Source organism: Arabidopsis lyrata, assembly GCF_000004255.2.
Source record: "Arabidopsis lyrata subsp. lyrata unplaced genomic scaffold ARALYscaffold_4, whole genome shotgun sequence".
Taxonomy (NCBI): Eukaryota; Viridiplantae; Streptophyta; class Magnoliopsida; order Brassicales; family Brassicaceae; genus Arabidopsis; species Arabidopsis lyrata.
In genome coordinates, this window is record NW_003302552.1 from 2,464,424 (window position 1) to 2,483,713 (window position 19,290).

At 36.1% G+C, this 19,290-nt stretch overlaps 1 protein-coding gene and 1 long non-coding RNA gene across 3 annotated transcripts; both read right to left on the reverse strand.

Moving 5' to 3' along the window:
* Nucleotides 1-6,520: 6,520 nt before the first annotated feature.
* LOC110228842 lies at nt 6,521-7,384 on the reverse strand. Of its 2 annotated transcripts, none has more exons than XR_002332314.1 (3): nt 7,346-7,384; nt 6,714-7,253; nt 6,521-6,616 (listed from the first exon to the last, which is right to left on the reverse strand). It is a non-coding gene; the product is annotated as an uncharacterized LOC110228842 (long non-coding RNA). The 2 variants fall into 2 exon arrangements; XR_002332315.1 differs by having other exon boundaries at nt 6,521-6,622.
* A 5,854-nt stretch (nt 7,385-13,238) lies between these two features.
* Nucleotides 13,239-15,883, reverse strand: LOC110228840 (receptor like protein 30-like). The gene has a single exon (XM_021027023.1). The coding sequence runs from the start codon at nt 15,716-15,718 to the stop codon at nt 13,457-13,459; it is 2,262 nt and encodes a 753-aa protein (XP_020882682.1). The 5' UTR covers nt 15,719-15,883; the 3' UTR covers nt 13,239-13,456.
* Nucleotides 15,884-19,290: the final 3,407 nt, after the last annotated feature.

Here is a 19,290-nt window from a genome sequence, read left to right on the forward strand (position 1 = left end):
CTTGTTGAGCTGGCGAAAACAGTCGCGTAGATGGGCTATGTGATCGCTTTCTTCAAGGGATTTGACTAACATGTCGTCGATATAAACTTCCATCGTCTTTCCGAGCTGTTCGGAGAACATTCTGTTGACGAGCCGTTGATACGTTGCGCCAGCGTTCTTGAGTCCGAAGGGCATGACTTTGTAACAGTAGATACCTCGGTCTGTGATGAATGCTGTCTTCTCGCGATCGTCAGGGTGCATGAGAATCTGATTGTATCCTGCGAAAGCATCCATGAATGATAGCAACTTATTTCCCGCGGTTGCTTCCACTAAACGATCGATAAGTGGGAGCGGAAAACTATCTTTAGGACAAGCTTTGTTCAGATCGGTGAAATCGACGCAGACTCTCCACTTGCCGTTCTTCTTTTTAACCACGACTGGGTTTGCTAACCAGTCCGGATATCTCGCTTCGGAGATCGAGCCGATCTTCAGGAGCTTTTCTACTTCGGCGTTCACTGCATCTGCGCGATCCCGACCCAATTTTCTTCGCTTCTGCTTGATGGGCTTGAAAGATGGGTCAACATTCAGCTCGTGGCAGATTACGTCGATGCTCACCCCAGGTAGATCTTCAGCCGACCAGGCGAAGGTATCGATGTTCTCTTTGAGGAATGAGATGAGCTCGGTCTTGATTTCTTCGGTTAAGTCGCTGCCAATTTCCACGCATCGTTCAGGCCATTCGTCGTCGAGGCTAATGGAGATTACAGGATCCGAGGTAGGCTTCTTCTCCTCGCGCGCCTCCTCGATCTGTAATTGCTATAACTGTTTAGATATAGCCTTCTCTTCACTCCGGCCAAGTTTTGATTTCTTGTGATCAGTTCCAGCCTTCGCTTCAGTGACAGGGTTTCGGAGTTTGTGTGCTGCCATGAAACACATGCGAGAATTTTTCTGACTGCCCCAGATTGTTTTCACGCCATTGGGGGTCGGGAATTTGACACACAGATGATATGTTGACGCGACAGCTCGCATTAGATTTAACCACGGAGTTCCCATTATGACGTTGTAGATGGTAGGTCGATCGGTGACTGAGAAGTTGACTATCTTTGTTACCCCGCCGGCTCGGACTGGTAGTTGGATGGTTCCAAGCGTCATCAAAGTTTCCCCTGAAAATCCGAGGACAGGCCTCGGGGTCGGAATTACCTGTGACATGTCGATGTTCATTTGTCGGAGCGTTTCGCGAAAGATTACGTCGATGGTGCTGCCGGTGTCAATTAATACTTGGTAAATATCATGGTCTCCTATCGCCAATGTGACGACGATTGGATCGTTATGCGGCATGTCGAGCCCGTTTGTCTCGCTTTCTTCGAACGTGATCACGTCGTTAGGTCGATCGAAGCGTCTCGTCCAGTTGCTAGGCGTCTCGGCTCGGCGTTGATAAGCTTTGATCGCCGCTACGGTGTCAGGACAGTATGGCGATCCACCCATTATGGTAAGAACCTTCTGCCGCGTACCATCTCGGTCTTCGTCTTTCGACCCCCGGGTTCTTTTCTGAGACTCCTGGTTCCTTGGTTCGGGGTCTCTTCTTGGGTTGGTCTGCTCGGGCTCTGGTTCTGGCTCGAGGTCCTTAAGAGTAACGTTTGTCCCGAGCTCTCCAGCTAGGAATTTGGTTGCTAACTTGGCTCCGAGGCTTCGGCATCTCGAGGTATGATGGCCGAAAATTTTGTGGTGTTCGCAATATTCTTGATCATTGCTCGGTGGCTGATCCCTTGTCCAAGTGAAGGATTCTCTTGCTCGTCCACGGCCCTGGCCTCGGGGCGTGTCAATTTGATAGATATGGTATCCTGAGAAATTACGCCCTTCGTGGTGCGTATACGTACCGTTCTCACGTGTCTTTTTCTGGACCGGAGGCGTCGCTTGGGCTTTCTCGGTTTTCTCGGCTCGGGGCGCCTGTTTCGTTGGCTCGTGCCTCTTTGATAGCAGCGCCATCTCTTCTTCATGGGCGACGAAATCCGAGGCTCGGTGCAGCGCATCGCGAATTGTTGTCGGTTTAGACAGATTCAACTCTTTCCTGAACTCTGACTTGTACCAGAGAGCTTTCTTTAAAGCCAAAAGAGCGGCTACATCTGTAATTCCTTCTACCTTGGCTAGCGTCGATTTGAAGGTTTTGAGGAAATCTCTTAACGGCTCGGTGGGCTGTTGAGACAGGGACCACAGATCCGCGTCGGAGGTTCCGGGGTCGATGAGCACGGAGTATTGTTTGAGGAACAGTGTCGACAGTTCGTTGAAACTGTCAATCGAGTTTCGTTCCAATCTTGAAAACCACTCTAATGCGGGTCCTTTGAGGTGTTCCACGAACAGTAGGCACAGACCTGCATCCTTTTCCCCGGGTTTGAACCTGGCTCGGGCCACAGATATCACGAACGATTTAATGTGGCACTTAGGATCGGTTGATCCGTTGTACGAGTCGATTTTGAACTTTCCCAGATTAGAAATCGTCGTTTCGGAAATTCTTTTGGTGAAAGGAGTATTCCGAGATTCTTCTAAAATTCGGTCGATGTTCGGTGCGGAGGATGAAACGCTATGTATCAAGGTTTTGACGAGCTTCATATCAGCTTCCGCCTTGGCTAGGGAGGCTCGGATCTTGATTAGCTCATCTTCTCTTTCAGATTCTTCGGCCCACCTTATGTTTTCCTCAGTTTCTTCATCGTCAGTGAGATCTGTTCGCTCGGCGGAGTTAGCTCCGGCTCGGATACGCTCATCTTGCAGATCGTCTGGCTCGTCCGTTAAATCCACTGCGTCTGGCTCGGTGGGGTCATCTTGGTTCTCGCGTCTGGCAGGGTCGGCTCGGGTTGCGACTCTTGCGTTGCCGGTTGGTGTCGCGAACGTGAGTCTTGTTGGGTTGATGCCAGGTAAATCCCTCCGAGCTCGTGGCGGCCGAGTCTGGAAACGCGTTGTTTTTGGTTGCCCACGTGTTGCGATTTCGTCGACTCGCTGCGCCAAAGTTTTGTTAGCTTTCTCTTGGTCGTCAGCTTTCTTCTGGAATTTAACCATCAGGTCTTTCAGTTCGGCTAGAGTCGCTATGATCGTCGGATCGGCTTGAGGATTCTGAGGGTTCGGAGGGTTCGGGATCCCTCCTCCAGCTGGTGGTGTCTGACGACCGTCTTTGTTCATCGTCCTTTTCGGTAATCGAGTTCTGCGTCTTAGGGTAAGAGAATTCTAAAGTATCCCAACAGACGGCGCCAAACTGTGGAAGTCGAAACTAACACAATCAAGATTTGTCTAGGGTTTTATTTTAGGGATACGATAATCGTGAATTCTCAAAGAACAACAGAACGATTGTAACCAGAGATGGTGTTCTTGATATTATTAAGAAAAAGATGACTTTGATCGTACAAGAGTTTGATCGAAAAGGAAAAAGATGTTTGTGCTGTGAGAGCTTTGCGTAGTGTAAATTCTAGAGCGATATTGCCTGCCCCTTCGTTTGAGCCTTGAATCTCTTTATATAGGGATGAATAACCGCCTCTCCAGCGATATTCTCGGAAGATTTCCATTTATCTTGAAGTCGGCCAGAATATCGTGGATTAGGATAATTTCCTTATTCTTCGGAGTTTTTTTGGAAGACTTCCTGATTTGAGTTGATCCTTCGCGATTCTTCTTTATCATTTCCGAGTTTATCGGAAATGATCCTTCTTTTTCGGAAATGATAACTTGCTTGGAAATGATACCTTTGAAGGAAAATATTTACTAAGTCTTTGCCTCGGGTGATGACGAATACCTCGCCCTGGAGAACTTATGCAATCGGCTCGGGTGCACAGGAAGGATCGGCTCAGGTACCCGAGGCGACTGGTTCGGGTAACCCGAAGTGATGGCCTCGGGTATACGGAAGGAAGTGGCTCGGGTATCTTGGCGTGAACCGGCTCGGGCGGTTGAAGAGCTGGCTCGGGTTGCGAGTTCACCTGTGGACCCCGAGGTGACCGGCATGTTGCCCCGAGGCGGATGTCTCTTTGCCCCGAGGTGAACGGCTTGTTTTACCTAGGTGATTAACACATTTCCCCGAGGTATTTTCAGAAGTTCCCTGAGGTGTCCACAATCCGGCTCGGTGCTAGGGGATGGGATCCGACCCCAACACGGTTAGCGGAAAAAGAGGCACAATTGTGCCAATCAACTCAAATCAAGCTTATTACTGAAAATCAGGATTCTATAGGATTCAAACCATGAAGCAAAACCAACACAATTCAAAAACGGGAGAAGCCTATAAATTCTTTCTTTCATCTTCAATCTGAGACTGCAACCAAGAAGGACCTCCAATTGAAAGGTATGAGCGGAACCTCCCATCACGAGTCACGCTTCGAGCAATGTCACTTGCTATAGAGTTGGCTTGTGTTGAAGACAACTTAAAAACAGGGCTCTAAAACCCAGACATGAGACTATGGATCTTATCGAGATATGAACGATAGCGAGGCCACTCCAGAGGCTCAAGGAGAGCTTTAACAGCAGCATTACACTCAGACCACACTTCCACAATATTGAGAAATTTAAAGCCATCTTTTAAAGAAATTTAAAACTAATTTTATTTCAATTTTGGAAACACCTAGTGTGATACAAAATCCTATATATATATATATATATATATTAGATATCCACCCGCGGTACACCGCGGGCCTATATTTTTGTTAAAAAGAAATATAAATTTTTATTGTAAGGCTTCTCTTTTACATATATGCTATTATTTTTTATTTAAATGTATATATAGATATATACTGTAGTATTAGTATATTTTAAGTTCATTTTTGAAATATAGAGATAGAGAAAATTATATAGTTCATTACGTACTGATATATAGGGTATTAAAACTTGGTTTGTACTATTTCTATTGTTTCACCAAAAAAACAAACTATTGTTTTCAAAATCTTATTATCGTGACCTTTATTTTTACATGTTCTAAAAGGGTTTCAAGTATGAAAGACTCCTAACGGATAACATGAGAAATAAAGGATAGATCACTTGAAAAACTTTGAAATCTGTTGATTGGAAACGTGTGTGTTGATGAATGAAACGACTGCTCTCGACATCTCTTATATAGGGAACAAAAAAATTAGAGTCTTCTAAATTATTGTTATTTTTTTGGTAGTGAAATTAGATTTTGAGATACAAAAATCTTATCTGAGTAAACTAACAAATCCAAAATATTGTGATTGAATAATGATTATCTTGTTTTTAGAAAGATTGTGATCTTTAGAATATTGTTGGAATATGCCAAAATCTATAGCAAATAAATGCACTTTTTTCTCTTCTATTTACGTAGTTACAAAGATATATCCATATGAGATTGCAATCTTTATGTATATGAATTAGTTTCTTAATAAATGTTAAATAAATCGAATCTTCGTGTAAACAATTAATCCCTGTTTTATTATGTGCATTAATTTCGGAAACAAATTAGATTCTGGAAACTAATGTTTAAATTTTCCTAATTAAAAAAATGAATTAATGATTTATATTGTATTAATTATTTATGATAAGGTATGTGGAATAATCATTAGAAATTTAGATTTGATTTTGATTTTATTGTTGTAGTAGTTTCTATTTGCTAGATATTTTCGATATTATGTTTAATAGTATTTAAAATTAAATATTTGATTTCCATATCTTTGAAACTCAAATCTAAAAATTAGGGATGTTTAGTTAGTTAATTTATTGTCGATTTGTTTCTAAAGAATTTCAAATATAAGATTGCAATCTTTCCAAATATATGGCTATTTATTAGGAGCATTAATAAGAAAGATTATTTAGGATTAAAATAGGTAACTTAAATATGGATAATAAAAGAATTAATTTCGTTTTAATAAATGTGTTAGTGTTATACTTATACCCGATTGCCATAAAATCAGGTCGTTTTAAAGTCGATTTGTTTAAAAATTTCCTAAAATTCCTTATCCAAGATCCGGATAAAGTTAAACCCGGGTAAAACCCGGATCCAAATGAATTAATGCAAAAAATACCCTGTAAAAATGTATATGTAGATTACACATTTAGATATTGACCCGTGGGACAATTTTGACTTTTTAATTTTGTTCTTCATAAATTTATGATTTTCGTAGTATATAAAACTGATTGGTGGTGTATGGTTTTTGATAAATTTAGCTCTTATAGTTAAATGTAGTATTATTTATATTCATATGTATGACAAAATATTTCTTAAATTAAATAAAAGGGTTTGTAAAATTATTCACATACCAAAAATTCTGCCCATTTTCATGGATACGGGATCTTTGTTTAAACTGAAAATTATAGATTTTTTTTTCTTTTGATTTTTTGAACTTTTTATTAAAGTAAAAAAAGTATTTGTAAAATAATTCACAAACCAAAAATTCAGCCCGTTTCTATGGAACAATAAAAAGATTACACCAATTCCAAATCATTTTTTTCAAAAGTGTTTAGTATAAGCAAGAGCCTTAAATTAACACATCAAATACCAAAAGCAGAGTATAAATAAATAGTTACATGGAAGAGTAACTCTTGGTGCATGAAAGTCAAATATTAATTGAAAGAATACGGTTATTTGAAAGAGCAAACAAACAAAAAAGCAAACATTGGCTTTCACATGTTCTCCTCAGGTACACATAATCCAGCCAAACATCTTCTTCTTGCAAACATAAAACATATAACGAAACAACAATATTTAATATACAGAGGAAATCTCTTCATCATATTTGAAAACAGTCACTAACCCTTACATGTATACCATCTCTTCCTCCACTGACTTCCCTGCGGATCAAAGACCAACCTTAGAACTGCTTTACCCTCTTGTCCTTATGCTCCGGAAATCATTGTGCGAATTATGATGCTATCAAACTGCTCGTCGTCCTTCCTTCTCAATTCCAATTATCTTCATGTGTGAGTTTGAATGCACAGATGGGACGAAGGTCGGGCTTGAGGCTGGTCGGTAATAAAGCGAAAATTTCCAATTCCTGAATCCAAACACAAAAAATGAAAATATAACATTATATACTAAAAACGGAAACTGAGATTTTAAAAGAGAATAAGCCTAGCTTACCATCATCCTCTAAAGAGAAAAATAACAAAGCGTTTCACATGCAAACCCAGATTAATAATATAATTAGACTATTTTCACAATCTAATACATTATTGGTAATTAATATCTGAATAATGGAAATATAAATGCAGGTGAAGAACACGCGCAGTGGCGGTGGGCACAAGGAATCTGAGGCCGAGGAAGAAGCATATACCCCTACCCAATATCAATACGCCATGCCCTGGGAGGAACAATTTAAAAAAAAAACAATTAACATTCTACGAAAAAAAATCAATAAAATAAAAAGAGAGAAAGCACCACGTGGATAGCTACCTGGCGATACAGAAGGCTTTGTGTGTTTGATGTTGTGATTTCGGTAGAAGAATAAAAAGGCTTTGTGTGTTTGATGGTGGGATGAGAAGTGAAGCTAAAGAGTTTATATAGGCGTGGAAGATTAGGTTACGAAAGTAGTGGTGGCCAAGGTAAATATTCATGCTTTAATCTTTTTAATCAAATCATTCTAATCGGATTTTTTTTTAGGAATATGCTTTAATTCCGATTTTGTATAGTAGTAAATAATTTCCTTAATTCAGTCGGTATGAATATTTGTCAACGATTTCTAAGGACAATATTTTTAAAAAAAAAATCAAATAAAAACAATGAATGCTAATGGTGAATGAGTTCAATCTTTGATTTCCATTTCATTGTTTTCTGATAGCATTAATGTCTCAAATTTGTTATCGTAATCTTAGGGAATATTGCCGTAAATCTCTGTATAGATATTTCATTGAAATATTTCAGCATTAAATGTTTTTTTTTAAATGTATTTATAGCAAGTGACTAATATTCCTATAATTTCGATAAAAATGTATTAAATTCAGTTTGTTGTTTAGAGAAATAATTAATGGAAGATCCGATCGAGATATTCTTAAGATATCGAATTGAATATCGTCGGCCTATAATAAAATAATCGTTTTTGATTTCAAAATATTACCTTAAATAGAAATGAAATGAGGATTGTTGAGATGTTTTAGAGATTGTGTCGTTGGGAGTAATTAATTGAGAGAAAAAATGTCCGAATAGAGATTATAGAAAAAAAGAACCAATTAATGTGGGAAGAAGTTAAGGAAATAGAGTTTAAATAGAATTTAAGAATTAATGACGTTTTTTATTACAACATTCCTTAAACCTCTTATCCTAGATCCGAATATGATTAAACCGGGTAAAACCCGGATCCAAATGAATTAATGCAAAAAAACCCTGTAAAAATGTATATGTAGATATATATATATATATTAAACGGTAATTCTCAAAACACCACACTTTCAAGTTTTGTTGCCAAAAATTCCACTATTAGTTTAATATTCCAAGAATATCAGCAATAGTCTTGATTTCCAAAAATACCACAAACACAAAAATTGATTTTCAATGTTTATAATTTAAAATTTTAGGTTGGGTTAACTAGTTTAGAATTAGGGTATAGTTGTTAGGGGATATGATTTAGTGTTTAGGGTTTAGTTTTGATTATTGAAAGTTAAATTTTAGTTTTGTGGTTTTTTTGAAAAACCAAAACTTAGGTGGTATTTATGAAAAACCAAAACTTTAGTGGTATTTTTGAAATACTAAAACTAAATGTGGTATTTTTTTGAATTACCCATTGTAACACCCGTCCCGCCATAAAGGATAGAACTATATGTTATTCATCCGGTCTTGCCAAAACGTTTCTTTCTTTAAAATTCAACAACTAACAAACATCAACCCGCAACTTTTGAAACTTACTAACCTGGAGAAAAGGGAAAAAGATGTGTGTGTAAAACAAGTTTACTCAGTGAGGAGATCAACTATGCCCACGGGACGTACAATAAACACGTTCCAAACATAATCAACAACCATTACTTAGCATAGACTATCAATCAAATAAACAAGCATTCGCCTTTCTCACAACAAGATATTTTACTTTCATTTTTAGTTTTAAGTATTTTAACTAATGGATACTCGAGCTTCTTTTAACTCATGGCTACTCAAACCTACTTATGGAAGACCACGGCCCGTAGCTCGATCCTTCCCCTTATTGCTCGTCAGCGATTAATGACCTGTATATGAACCCGTCGGTCCATTACAGTCCAACCTCCTCGAGTATCCTTCACATACTCTTAGTATACTCTTATAATCATTTTTATAATTTAATATACGATGAACATGATATCAAATCATGTCTCTAATGCATTTCACATATCATGTTACTAACCGCCTAACTTTATCATACGCACAAATTCACATAAATCAACAAAGATAATTCTCGAGCCTATACTCAGCAAGTATATAAGGAAAAAGTTTACTGCATATCCGCAAATACCACCCTCAGCTTAGCCTAGTTGAAGATGAAGAACAACTCTTCCCCTTTCTTCTTTAGACAAATTACTAGCTTGCCTCCAACCGCATACTAATGAACTCCGCCTTGGCTCTCCATTAACCAAGAACTAAGACACTGAGTCTTGAAAGCTCTTGCAGCTCGTTTACCCAACCAACAACACAAACTCGTCACAATTTATTCTATGAAAATCTGTCTTGGAAACATACACATAACTAAGGAACTAACCGTTAGAATTTTAATCGCACCGTTGAATACGGAGCTTGTAGTATCATGAAGAACTAAACTAATTTCCAGTCAGATCAGACATCAGATGAATCTCCCACGTTCTTCTGAATATGCTGCGTCTGATCTGTTTTCTAGGGTTCTATGCTTACCAGTTTTTGACAGATTAACTGGTTTCTTGCGCGGAAAGCAACGCAAATAACTTAAGGAATATAACTCCGATTCAAACTCTGTCAGTTACTATGGATTCATGGAAACGAGATCTTTCCATAGACGTCTTACTCGTTATCTGATTCATTCTGGTGTGATGGGAAAAAGCCTCACAAAACCCCAACTTGAATTGCCCTCTTCCCTCATCTTCTTCCTTTTTTTGCTTATGTCTTGCTTTGCCCAAGTTTCAGTCTGCTTCAGTCTTCGTCACTTAATGCTTCCCATTAGTGTTGAGAACCAAAACTCACTTTTCCACTGTTTCTCCTTGGTGGTGGTGATGATCTCTCCTCCCGTCCTCCGTCACGTCTCCACCTTCATCTCCGTGATACCCTCACCTTCCACGACTGATCTCAATCCCACCAGCTCCGATCTACTACCAATAGACTCAACACTGCGTCACCATCACTGTGGACTGGTCCCGTCTCCATTGGCGTCGATCCCGTGTCATTCTGGTCTGCCGCTTCGTCATCTCCGACGCAACCAATCTCTTTACTTGCCTTTAGTGGATAACGATGCTCACGTTCTCTTTGGTGTGGTGGCTTAGGTGCAGAAATCACAAATTGTGGTTTTGCCAATCTACTCTCTTCCACTACGTCTCAACCCCTACCTCCCCTTCATCTATCTTTCACGCTTTATCACCTCTTTCACGCTTTATCACCTCTTTCACCTCTTTTCCTTTATTCTTAAAATTTTTTACTCGGATGTTATAGAAAAGTATGAATATTACTAGAATATTATACATCCTTTTAAAATTACTCATATGTTTTGAACACTTGTATAATTACAATTAACACCATTGATTAGTTTTTTTTAATTAATATTATTTAATTCGTTTTTTTAATTAAGAAATGAATAAAAAATGATTATCCACGGCATTAATCCTCGTCATTTCTCTAATCCACGTCATTAACTGAAATCGAAAATAATTAAAACCCTTAAGTTTTCCCTCTGTTGTACTGTTCATTCACGTACGGAAAAAAAAAACCGTCTCTCTCTCTCGTCTCTTCCGTCGGCGATTTCCGATTTCTAAACCCTAATTTCGTCGTAGTTCCCTCTTTCTATCGTCTCTTCTGACCGAAACTCTCAAGGTTGTGTCGCATTTCAGCTCAACTAAAGTCGGGACCTATCGAGTCGCATTTCAACTCAACTTGTTCCGGTAAGTGTCGAAACTAACTTTATTTCGAATTTTCCAAAAATAATCCGGCATCTAAGTTCAATAACAAGTGATTCCTGTGACTGAAACCGTTTTCCGAAAACTATCGCAATGTAAGATGAAAGGAATCAGACCATGCGCTCAATGCTTGAAGTTTCATATTGTATCGTTGTTTAATTTTAATTTCCTCCTATGTATCCCTCAAACATATTCTTACGTTTCTTAATTTGATTGTTGTTATTTGACCAATAAATTTCATATTGTCTTCCCCAAAAAAATGTTGCTTTCCGATCTGTATTATAAATCAGCCGTAAAGTGATGTAACTCAGCCGTAACATATAATTTACACAACCTTTCGTCTTCCCTGAATGATAACTCAGCCGTGACATGTAAATTTACCGAACCTTTCGTCTTCTCTGAAGCATATAACTCAGCCGTAACATATAATTTACACCCATCTTTCGTCTTCTCTGGCGCATATAACTCAGCCGTGACATGTAAATTTACCAAACCTTTCGTCTTCCCTTAAGCATATAACTCAGCCGTAATGTAATTTTACCGAACTTTTCGTCTTCCCTGGAGTATATAACTCAGCCGTGACATGTAAATTGACCGAACATTTCGTCTTCCCTTAAGCATATAACTCAGCCATGTAAATTTGCCGCAAAACAATAAGAGACGCAACATTTCGTCTAACTTTATCATCGAGCACCAACTTTACATGTTTTGTCGTGCGTTGTTTCCGCATCTATCTGCACAACTCTACATCTTCTTTCATCGGTGTTAAATACGTATTTATGTTTCTATACTCAATTATCGGAAAAAACAATTACCGGAACCGGATCAACCATATCGGGAGAAGGATGAATGAAATTGAAGAAGAATGAGGAAAACGATGAGGAATTGGAAGTTCCGGTGATGAGAAAAACTCAGGTGAAGAAGACAAGTTGAAAAAATTTAACATTTCGTATTTCCTTTGATGATGATGACATGCAATGATGACATGGAATGTTGCATCTGACGTCATTTTTTAATTGATGAAGTGGCAAGTAAGCCACCAAACGAACATGTAAATTTGCCTAAATAAATCAGCCATCAAACAAAGTTATAAGTCGGTCGCAACATGAATACTATTACAGTAATTAAAAAATGAAAAAACGCCAAGTTAATTCAGCCTTCTAATGTCGTAACTCAACCGACAATCTTTAACTCAGCCGTAACGTTTAATAACTCGGCCGTAATTACATGCTATTATAGTAATTAATCTTTCGCTACTAAGTCAGCCGTAACTATAGGCTGAGTTATACTCATAAGTCAGCCATTTTCTCATAACTCAGACATTTTGTCTTAAATGTTGTAACTCAGCCGTAAATGCCGCTGTATCGCTTTAAGGCTAAGTTCATTAATACACGTCAGCGATTTCTGAAGTGGCGACGCGGGTTTACTGACGTGGCAGTTGCATTCCTTGTATTTACGTTTTTTCCTGTAACGTTTAGTAGGGGCACGATGGGTATACAAAATAGGACCGAAATATGATAGTATTAAAAAAAAGTTTTATAACGTTCTGGTAAATACACCTAATTTATATGACATCTGAGTAAATCTCCCTTATTCTTAATATGATATTGATAGCAAAAGCTCAAGACAATTGATTCTCTTCATTTATTTCTCTCATCAAAAGCGGCTAGGGTTTTATCTAAACGGAGACGGAGATGCTTACATATATACACATGTGCACACAACGACTAGACCTTGTCGTTTTTGTGGATTTACATTCACTTGGGCCTTAAATGGGCTGAATCATAATGTTAAAACAAAATGGTCCAAAAAGATGGGAACAGGGTGTTACACCCATTAATTAAACATAAGATCACAAGAATGAAACAATATTGTTATTTTCCAAATTTACAAACATATAAATCTATATAATAAAACCAACAACATAAAATTTTTGTAGTCTTCAAACATATAATAAATTATTCAAATGTTTGATAAATATATATATATATATATATATATATATATATATATAAATTTAGTAAAATTAAATAACATAAAAATTTTATATGCACATGCTTTTACTAATTTATTTTATTTAATGTGTCTGAACAGAAATTTCGGAGCATTTAAGATATAATACAAGGTGATATGCCAAAAATACATATATCTAAATCGTTACATAAAAAGCAAGCATGAGTAACTTTTGCGAGAAGAAATAGTGTTTGAGAAATGTGACATGGAATACAAATTGACCCTTTCAACCTATATGGGTTAGGAGAAGCATAATTTCCTTTGTACTTTTTCACCTAGAAAGACTTCAATTCGTAAGGAAGATTCAATGCAATATATACTCTTGATACCACACATCGGTCAAAGAGGTTTATTACAAAAAACCATAAAGTAGAAAATTACAAAACACAAACGAGTTATTGGAGAACGCTGATGGTAAATTCTTACAAACTTGACAAATGCTTAGAAGGACAATTCAACGAGCACTTCTGATGACAACTCTTGGTTTGTTTCTACGAAACTTTTCCATGAACCACTCCTGCTTAACGAAGATATGTCCAATCACCAATCCGCAAAAAACACCAGGTCCATATGCTATTGCTGCTGCTATCCAGTTAATCACTTGTTCTTTAGGCTCCGACAATTCCTCCGATCCTTGTGGTGTAAGATCCGGGACAGGAGGTTTTCCACAGATGTCCTCGAGATTGGAGATTCTAGGATTGTCCATGAATGAAGAACAATTTTGGCGCTGAAACTGTGTGCCTCGTGGTATTGGACCTTCGAGATTGTTGTGTGAGAAGTTCATGGTTGATAGAAAGGTGAGGATACCAAGCTCTTGAGGAATTTGACCTGACAACTGATTCCGTGATAGATCTAATTCTTCAAGGTTTGTCAAATTAGCCAATGATTGAGGTATATTGCTTGTGAATGCATTACCAGACAAGTTGAGAAGTCGCAATCTCTTCAACAATCCAATGGATTCGGGGATTTTTCCATGAAATTTGTTTTCTGAAAAGTCAATGGCTATAAAGTCTTTTCGGATCCTCTCAAATTCTGTATCTACGCCTTTGTGCACCATTTCCATTGAAAAGCGGTAGTAGTCATCGTAATGCACAATATGTTCCATGTATTCTTCACCATCATCTTCTGCGTTTGATGTGATCATTTCATGCCAGTTGGAAAAATAGAAACCAGGGAAGGTTCCAGTGAAGCCGTTATGTGAGACATCGATGATTTTTAAATATTCAAACCCTATGGATACATGTTGATGATACAAAGGCCCATAAAATTGGTTGGATCGCAGGATGAAGACATTTAAAGATGATAGAGAGCCCAACCAAAATGGAAACTTGTCCTTGAAGTGGTTGCTTTCCACATTCAAAATCTTCATAGCTTTGCAATTAAGCAAGGATTTTGGAAGCTTTCCTTCCAACCGGTTGCGACTAATGTCAAGTGCCTTTAAAACAGTAGCATTGACAAACATATCTGGAAGAGTTCCACTGAAATTGTTGTTTCGCAGATTAAGCACTTGAAGGAGCTCAGTGAAATTCCTTAAACATTGAGGAATTGACCCACTAAACCTATTGTTGGACAGGTCTAATAACTGTAAAGAATTTTTAAGCTTGCAGATCCAATGGGGAAACGGTCCATGGAATGAATTCGAATCAAGAAGCAAAACACGCATACTTTGTCGTTCGAAAACTTGTGATGGTGTACCAAAACTGCTAAAAGAGTTGTTAGAAAGTTTCAACTCATCCCATAATCTCCATAAGGAACCTGGTACTTTACCTTCGAACTTATTGTAGGAAAGATCAAGGTAAGAGAGGTAGACAAACTTAGATATATATATGGGGATCGGCCCAATGAAATTGTTGAAGCTAAGATCTAAGACGTCGAGACTGAGAAATTTAGAAAAGGATTCAGGGATTGCGCCATAGAATTTGTTATGACCGAGGTCTAGAAGACTAAGTCTAAACGATGAAGATGAATTCCCAAACTCTAGAGGTCCCTTGAACTCGTTTCTCACTAAATAAACCGATTGTAACGAAGGAATCAAGAACAAGGATGTAGGAAAAGATCCAGAAAAGAAGTTTCCCCTCACATCAACATACTCCAAGTTGTGGAGTCGACTCATGTCAGGTGGAAGCTCGGATTCAAAGTAGTTATCACTGAGGTCAAGGTCGATCAGTTTCGTTAAGTTGGCAAATGAAACAGGCATTTTGCCACTTAATTTGTTACCCCTAAGTCTCAGATACCTTAGTTGGGTTAAGTTTCCAATTGAAGCTGGAATTTGACCAACAAATTCATTACCGAAAAGGTCAAGATACATGAGATGAGAAAGGTTTCCTAATGAAGAAGGAATCTCTCCATAGAGATCGGAAAGGGATAGGTTTTGAAGATATTGGAGTTTGAAAAGACCACTATTTGGTTTCAAAGTGTTGTTGAGAATGACGGAAAAAAGGTCAAGTGAAATCACCTTGCCAGATTTAGCATCGCACGTGACACCCTCCCAAGAACAGCAATCCCTGCTCTTGTTCCATGAATGTATATGATAAGCTTGTGGGTTGGATTCATTCACTGGAAACTCGTGTTTGAACTCCAGAAGAGCATCCCTCTGGTCATGGCCACAACGGTTGAGCGTAGAAGAAGCAAGAGTGTGTAGTTCGAGAGAAACCAAGACGAAGAAATACAAGGTAAAAAAGTAGTAAGATTTGCTTCGAAACATCATTACTACCATTTTGTTTTTCTTTGTTGAGTTTGTGACAATAGGTTATAATTATTGCTTCTGCGGCAGGCTCTCTTTAAAAAGACAAATAAAAGTTGATTTTTCTACTCTTCCTATCCTCTCTATGATCACTGCTTTATTTCACTTTTCTCAAATTTTTCCACAAAGACCATTGACTCATTCCTTCCACCTCATAATTACTCATCACCCACTATTCTATTGACTTGACCTTGGCCACTAGCGACTGAAAACTTCCCACTGAATTTTCTGAAAATTATTAACTCCAGCGACCAATTACTTTCGGAAAGACGAAGAAGAGTGACGCTGGTATACCTAAACATAGTGAATAGAAATGCTGGAAACAGAGCCAATTTATAAGTGCTATTATATTCTGAAAACATTAGCTAATTTATCAATTAGGCACAATAGTTAAAGATGCAAACTGAAAGGCCTTGCAAATTAAAGCAGCAAGAAACTCAGTTTTTAATCTGTAATGACATCAAACATCCATAAACCTATTAGCATGGCACCTTAATGTTTGTACGGTAATTTCCGGTGGAACAAGACGGAGAATCATTGCTGGCTATAGCTGCAAGTCGGTGTTATTATGAGATAATTTTTTTACTACACGTAAGTTTATGTATGTTTACAATGAAATAAAGTGTATTGTATACATATCTCAAAATTATCACAATCTATATTATTAATTGGGAATCACTAGATATTAAATAACCTTATAAAGGGTAAAATATTACATAAGATGTCATTGATTTTTAGTGTTTTCAAATATATTCATTAAGGGTACAATAGTAATCACAAAATTAATATATTTAAATAAAAAATAAATATAGTAAAATTCTTTTAAGTAATTATTAATTTCCAAAAAATTAAACTCACTTTCTCTCTCCTATTAATTATAGACGAAAATTTGAAATTAATTCTAAAAAATTGTTAACCAATGAGAATTGAAAAACTAAGATTTGATATCCAACTAAGATTTTATTTAAACCAATTCTAATAGACTATTCTACATCAAAAATAAAATGAAAAATAGTATCATTTTAATTCAAAATTAAAATACTATTGTTTAAAATTTTTTATCAATGGAGAATTTTAAGATTACATTTGAAATTTCGTAAAAAATTTAATTACAAATATTTAAGATTCAGTTTTATTATATTATTTTCACAATTTTTGAAATATAAAACAAAATTTTATTTCACAATTTCTTAAAAACGATATTAGATATTAACAAATATTTATAGGGAGACTCACAAAAATGCCCCTTTTTTAATACCCCTTTTCAAAAATGCCCTCTTTGGCTGTCCATTTTTAAAAATACCCTTTTTTATGTACAAAATGACTAAATTACCCTTCTTTTAATAAAAGATATCACAAATATATAAGGAAATATAACAAAATTAGGTCCACAAAATACAAAATATTTTTTGGCGGGAAAAGTGATCCCGCAATTTTTCCCGCCAAAACACTTGTAAAAACTTGTAAAACCTTTAAAATACCTTGTAAAATTTTCCCGTAAAACTTTTTCCCGCCAAAAAATTTTTTTTGCGGGAAAAGTGATTCCGCAATTTTTTTGGCGTTAAATTTTTGGCGGGAAAATATTTCCCGCCAAAAATTTACAAGGTATTTTAAAGGTTTTTTACAAGGTATTTATAAAGTTTTACAATGTATTTTAAAAGGTTTTACATCGTATTTACAAGGGATTTATAAGATATTATAAGATTTTACAAACTATTTTATAAGGTTTTTACAAGTTATAAGGTTTTACAAGTTTTTTATAAGGTTTTACAAGTTATAAATACCTTATAAAACCTTATAAGTACCTTGTAAAACCTTTTAAAATACATTGTAAAATCTTACAAAACACTTGTAAATACTCTGTAAAACCTTTAAAATACCTTGTAAATTTTTCCCGCCAAAAATTTTCCCGCCAAAAAAATTTTGCAAAAAAAATTGCGGAATCACTTTTCCCGCAAAAAAATTTTTTTGGCGGGAAAATTTTTTGGCGGGAAAAATTTTTACGGGAAAATTTTACAAGGTTTTTTAAAGGTTTTTACAAGTGTTTTGGCGGGAAAATTGCGGGATCACTTTTCCCGCCAAAAAATATTTTGTATTTTGTGGACCTAATTTTGTTTCAAATAAGGGTAAAATGGTCATTAAAAATTAAAAGAGGGCAAACTTAAAAATGGACTCTCAAAGGGGGCATTTTTGAAAATGGGTATTGGAAAAGGGGCATTTTTAACAATTTCTCTATATAACTATGAAATAAACTCAAATAATGATAAATTTAAAGTAACTATCATTATGGCCTTCGTTTAGAGCAAGTTTCAGAAATATCTAAACAATAGATTGTACATATTAATTTCAAAGTATTTTGTGTTTTATTGTTTTCCTTTTCAATCGGATCTTCCTTAAATAAATCCATGATATATTTTACACAGTTTTCGAAATAATGTGAACTAATTATATTTTTTGCATTAAAAAAAAAAAATGCAGCAATAGCTATAGTTGTATCTCAAATTTTTATTTTTAGTCCAAAAAATCGAATTAATTATGATTAAACAATGAAAAGAAAAATATCTAAAATTTAGCTAAGGAAAGAAACATTAATAAATTTGTTAAAATATATTTATAGCTTTAACAGCATACATATTAATCCGCAAAACTAACTGTATATATTGTATGGTATTTAAAGATAAGGAAACAAGAATTTGGAACTTATAGAATGAAATGAGAATACGAATTACGAGACGGGATGAGAGGGAAACATAAATTAAAAATCAAACTAAATACCGAACTGGTATGAGTTCGGGTTATGAGTACTATATAAAATAAAATTTGTTTACATACATAACCATGTACGTTTTTCAGTTACACATATTCTATTTATGACGGATACGGGATCCTAATATTTTTATTTCACGTATACGTGACAGGTTATGGGACAAAGAATTTATGACAAATACATGATGGGATAGGTTTCACGTTCCAAAATAGATACGCCTAGCTAATATACATGAAATAACCCAAACTAAAACCGAATCCATATCCATTTTAACATCTGTAATCAAACTGTTAGAAATGTTTTGAATAGTTTAGAAAATAATAAACATGTAACATCATTTAACTTTTGTAACTAAATTAGTCCGGATCTTAAAATATAATTATGCACTTATGCAACTGAATTTTGTTTATTACTCTAACTTTATAATATTTATATTATTACGAAGTTTAAAATCTATATAACAATTTCTATAATAATATCTCTGCACTTACGCGTAGATCCAGATCTAATACACTAAACTATATATCATAAAAACAACAAAATAATTTATATTGAATTAAAAATTGTTATAAATTCTTTTAAAATATGAAACCCCGTACGTAAGTGCGGGTCAGGATCTAGTTGTTTTCTAAAAAAGAACTACACCAAGATTTTGTAGAACAATAATAGAAAGGGACAGAAAACAGATTTCTCAGAATTATTCCTCCAAATGCAACAAGTTTAAACAATGGATAATACATATATACTAATGAAACATTCTCTTTAAACGCAACACTTA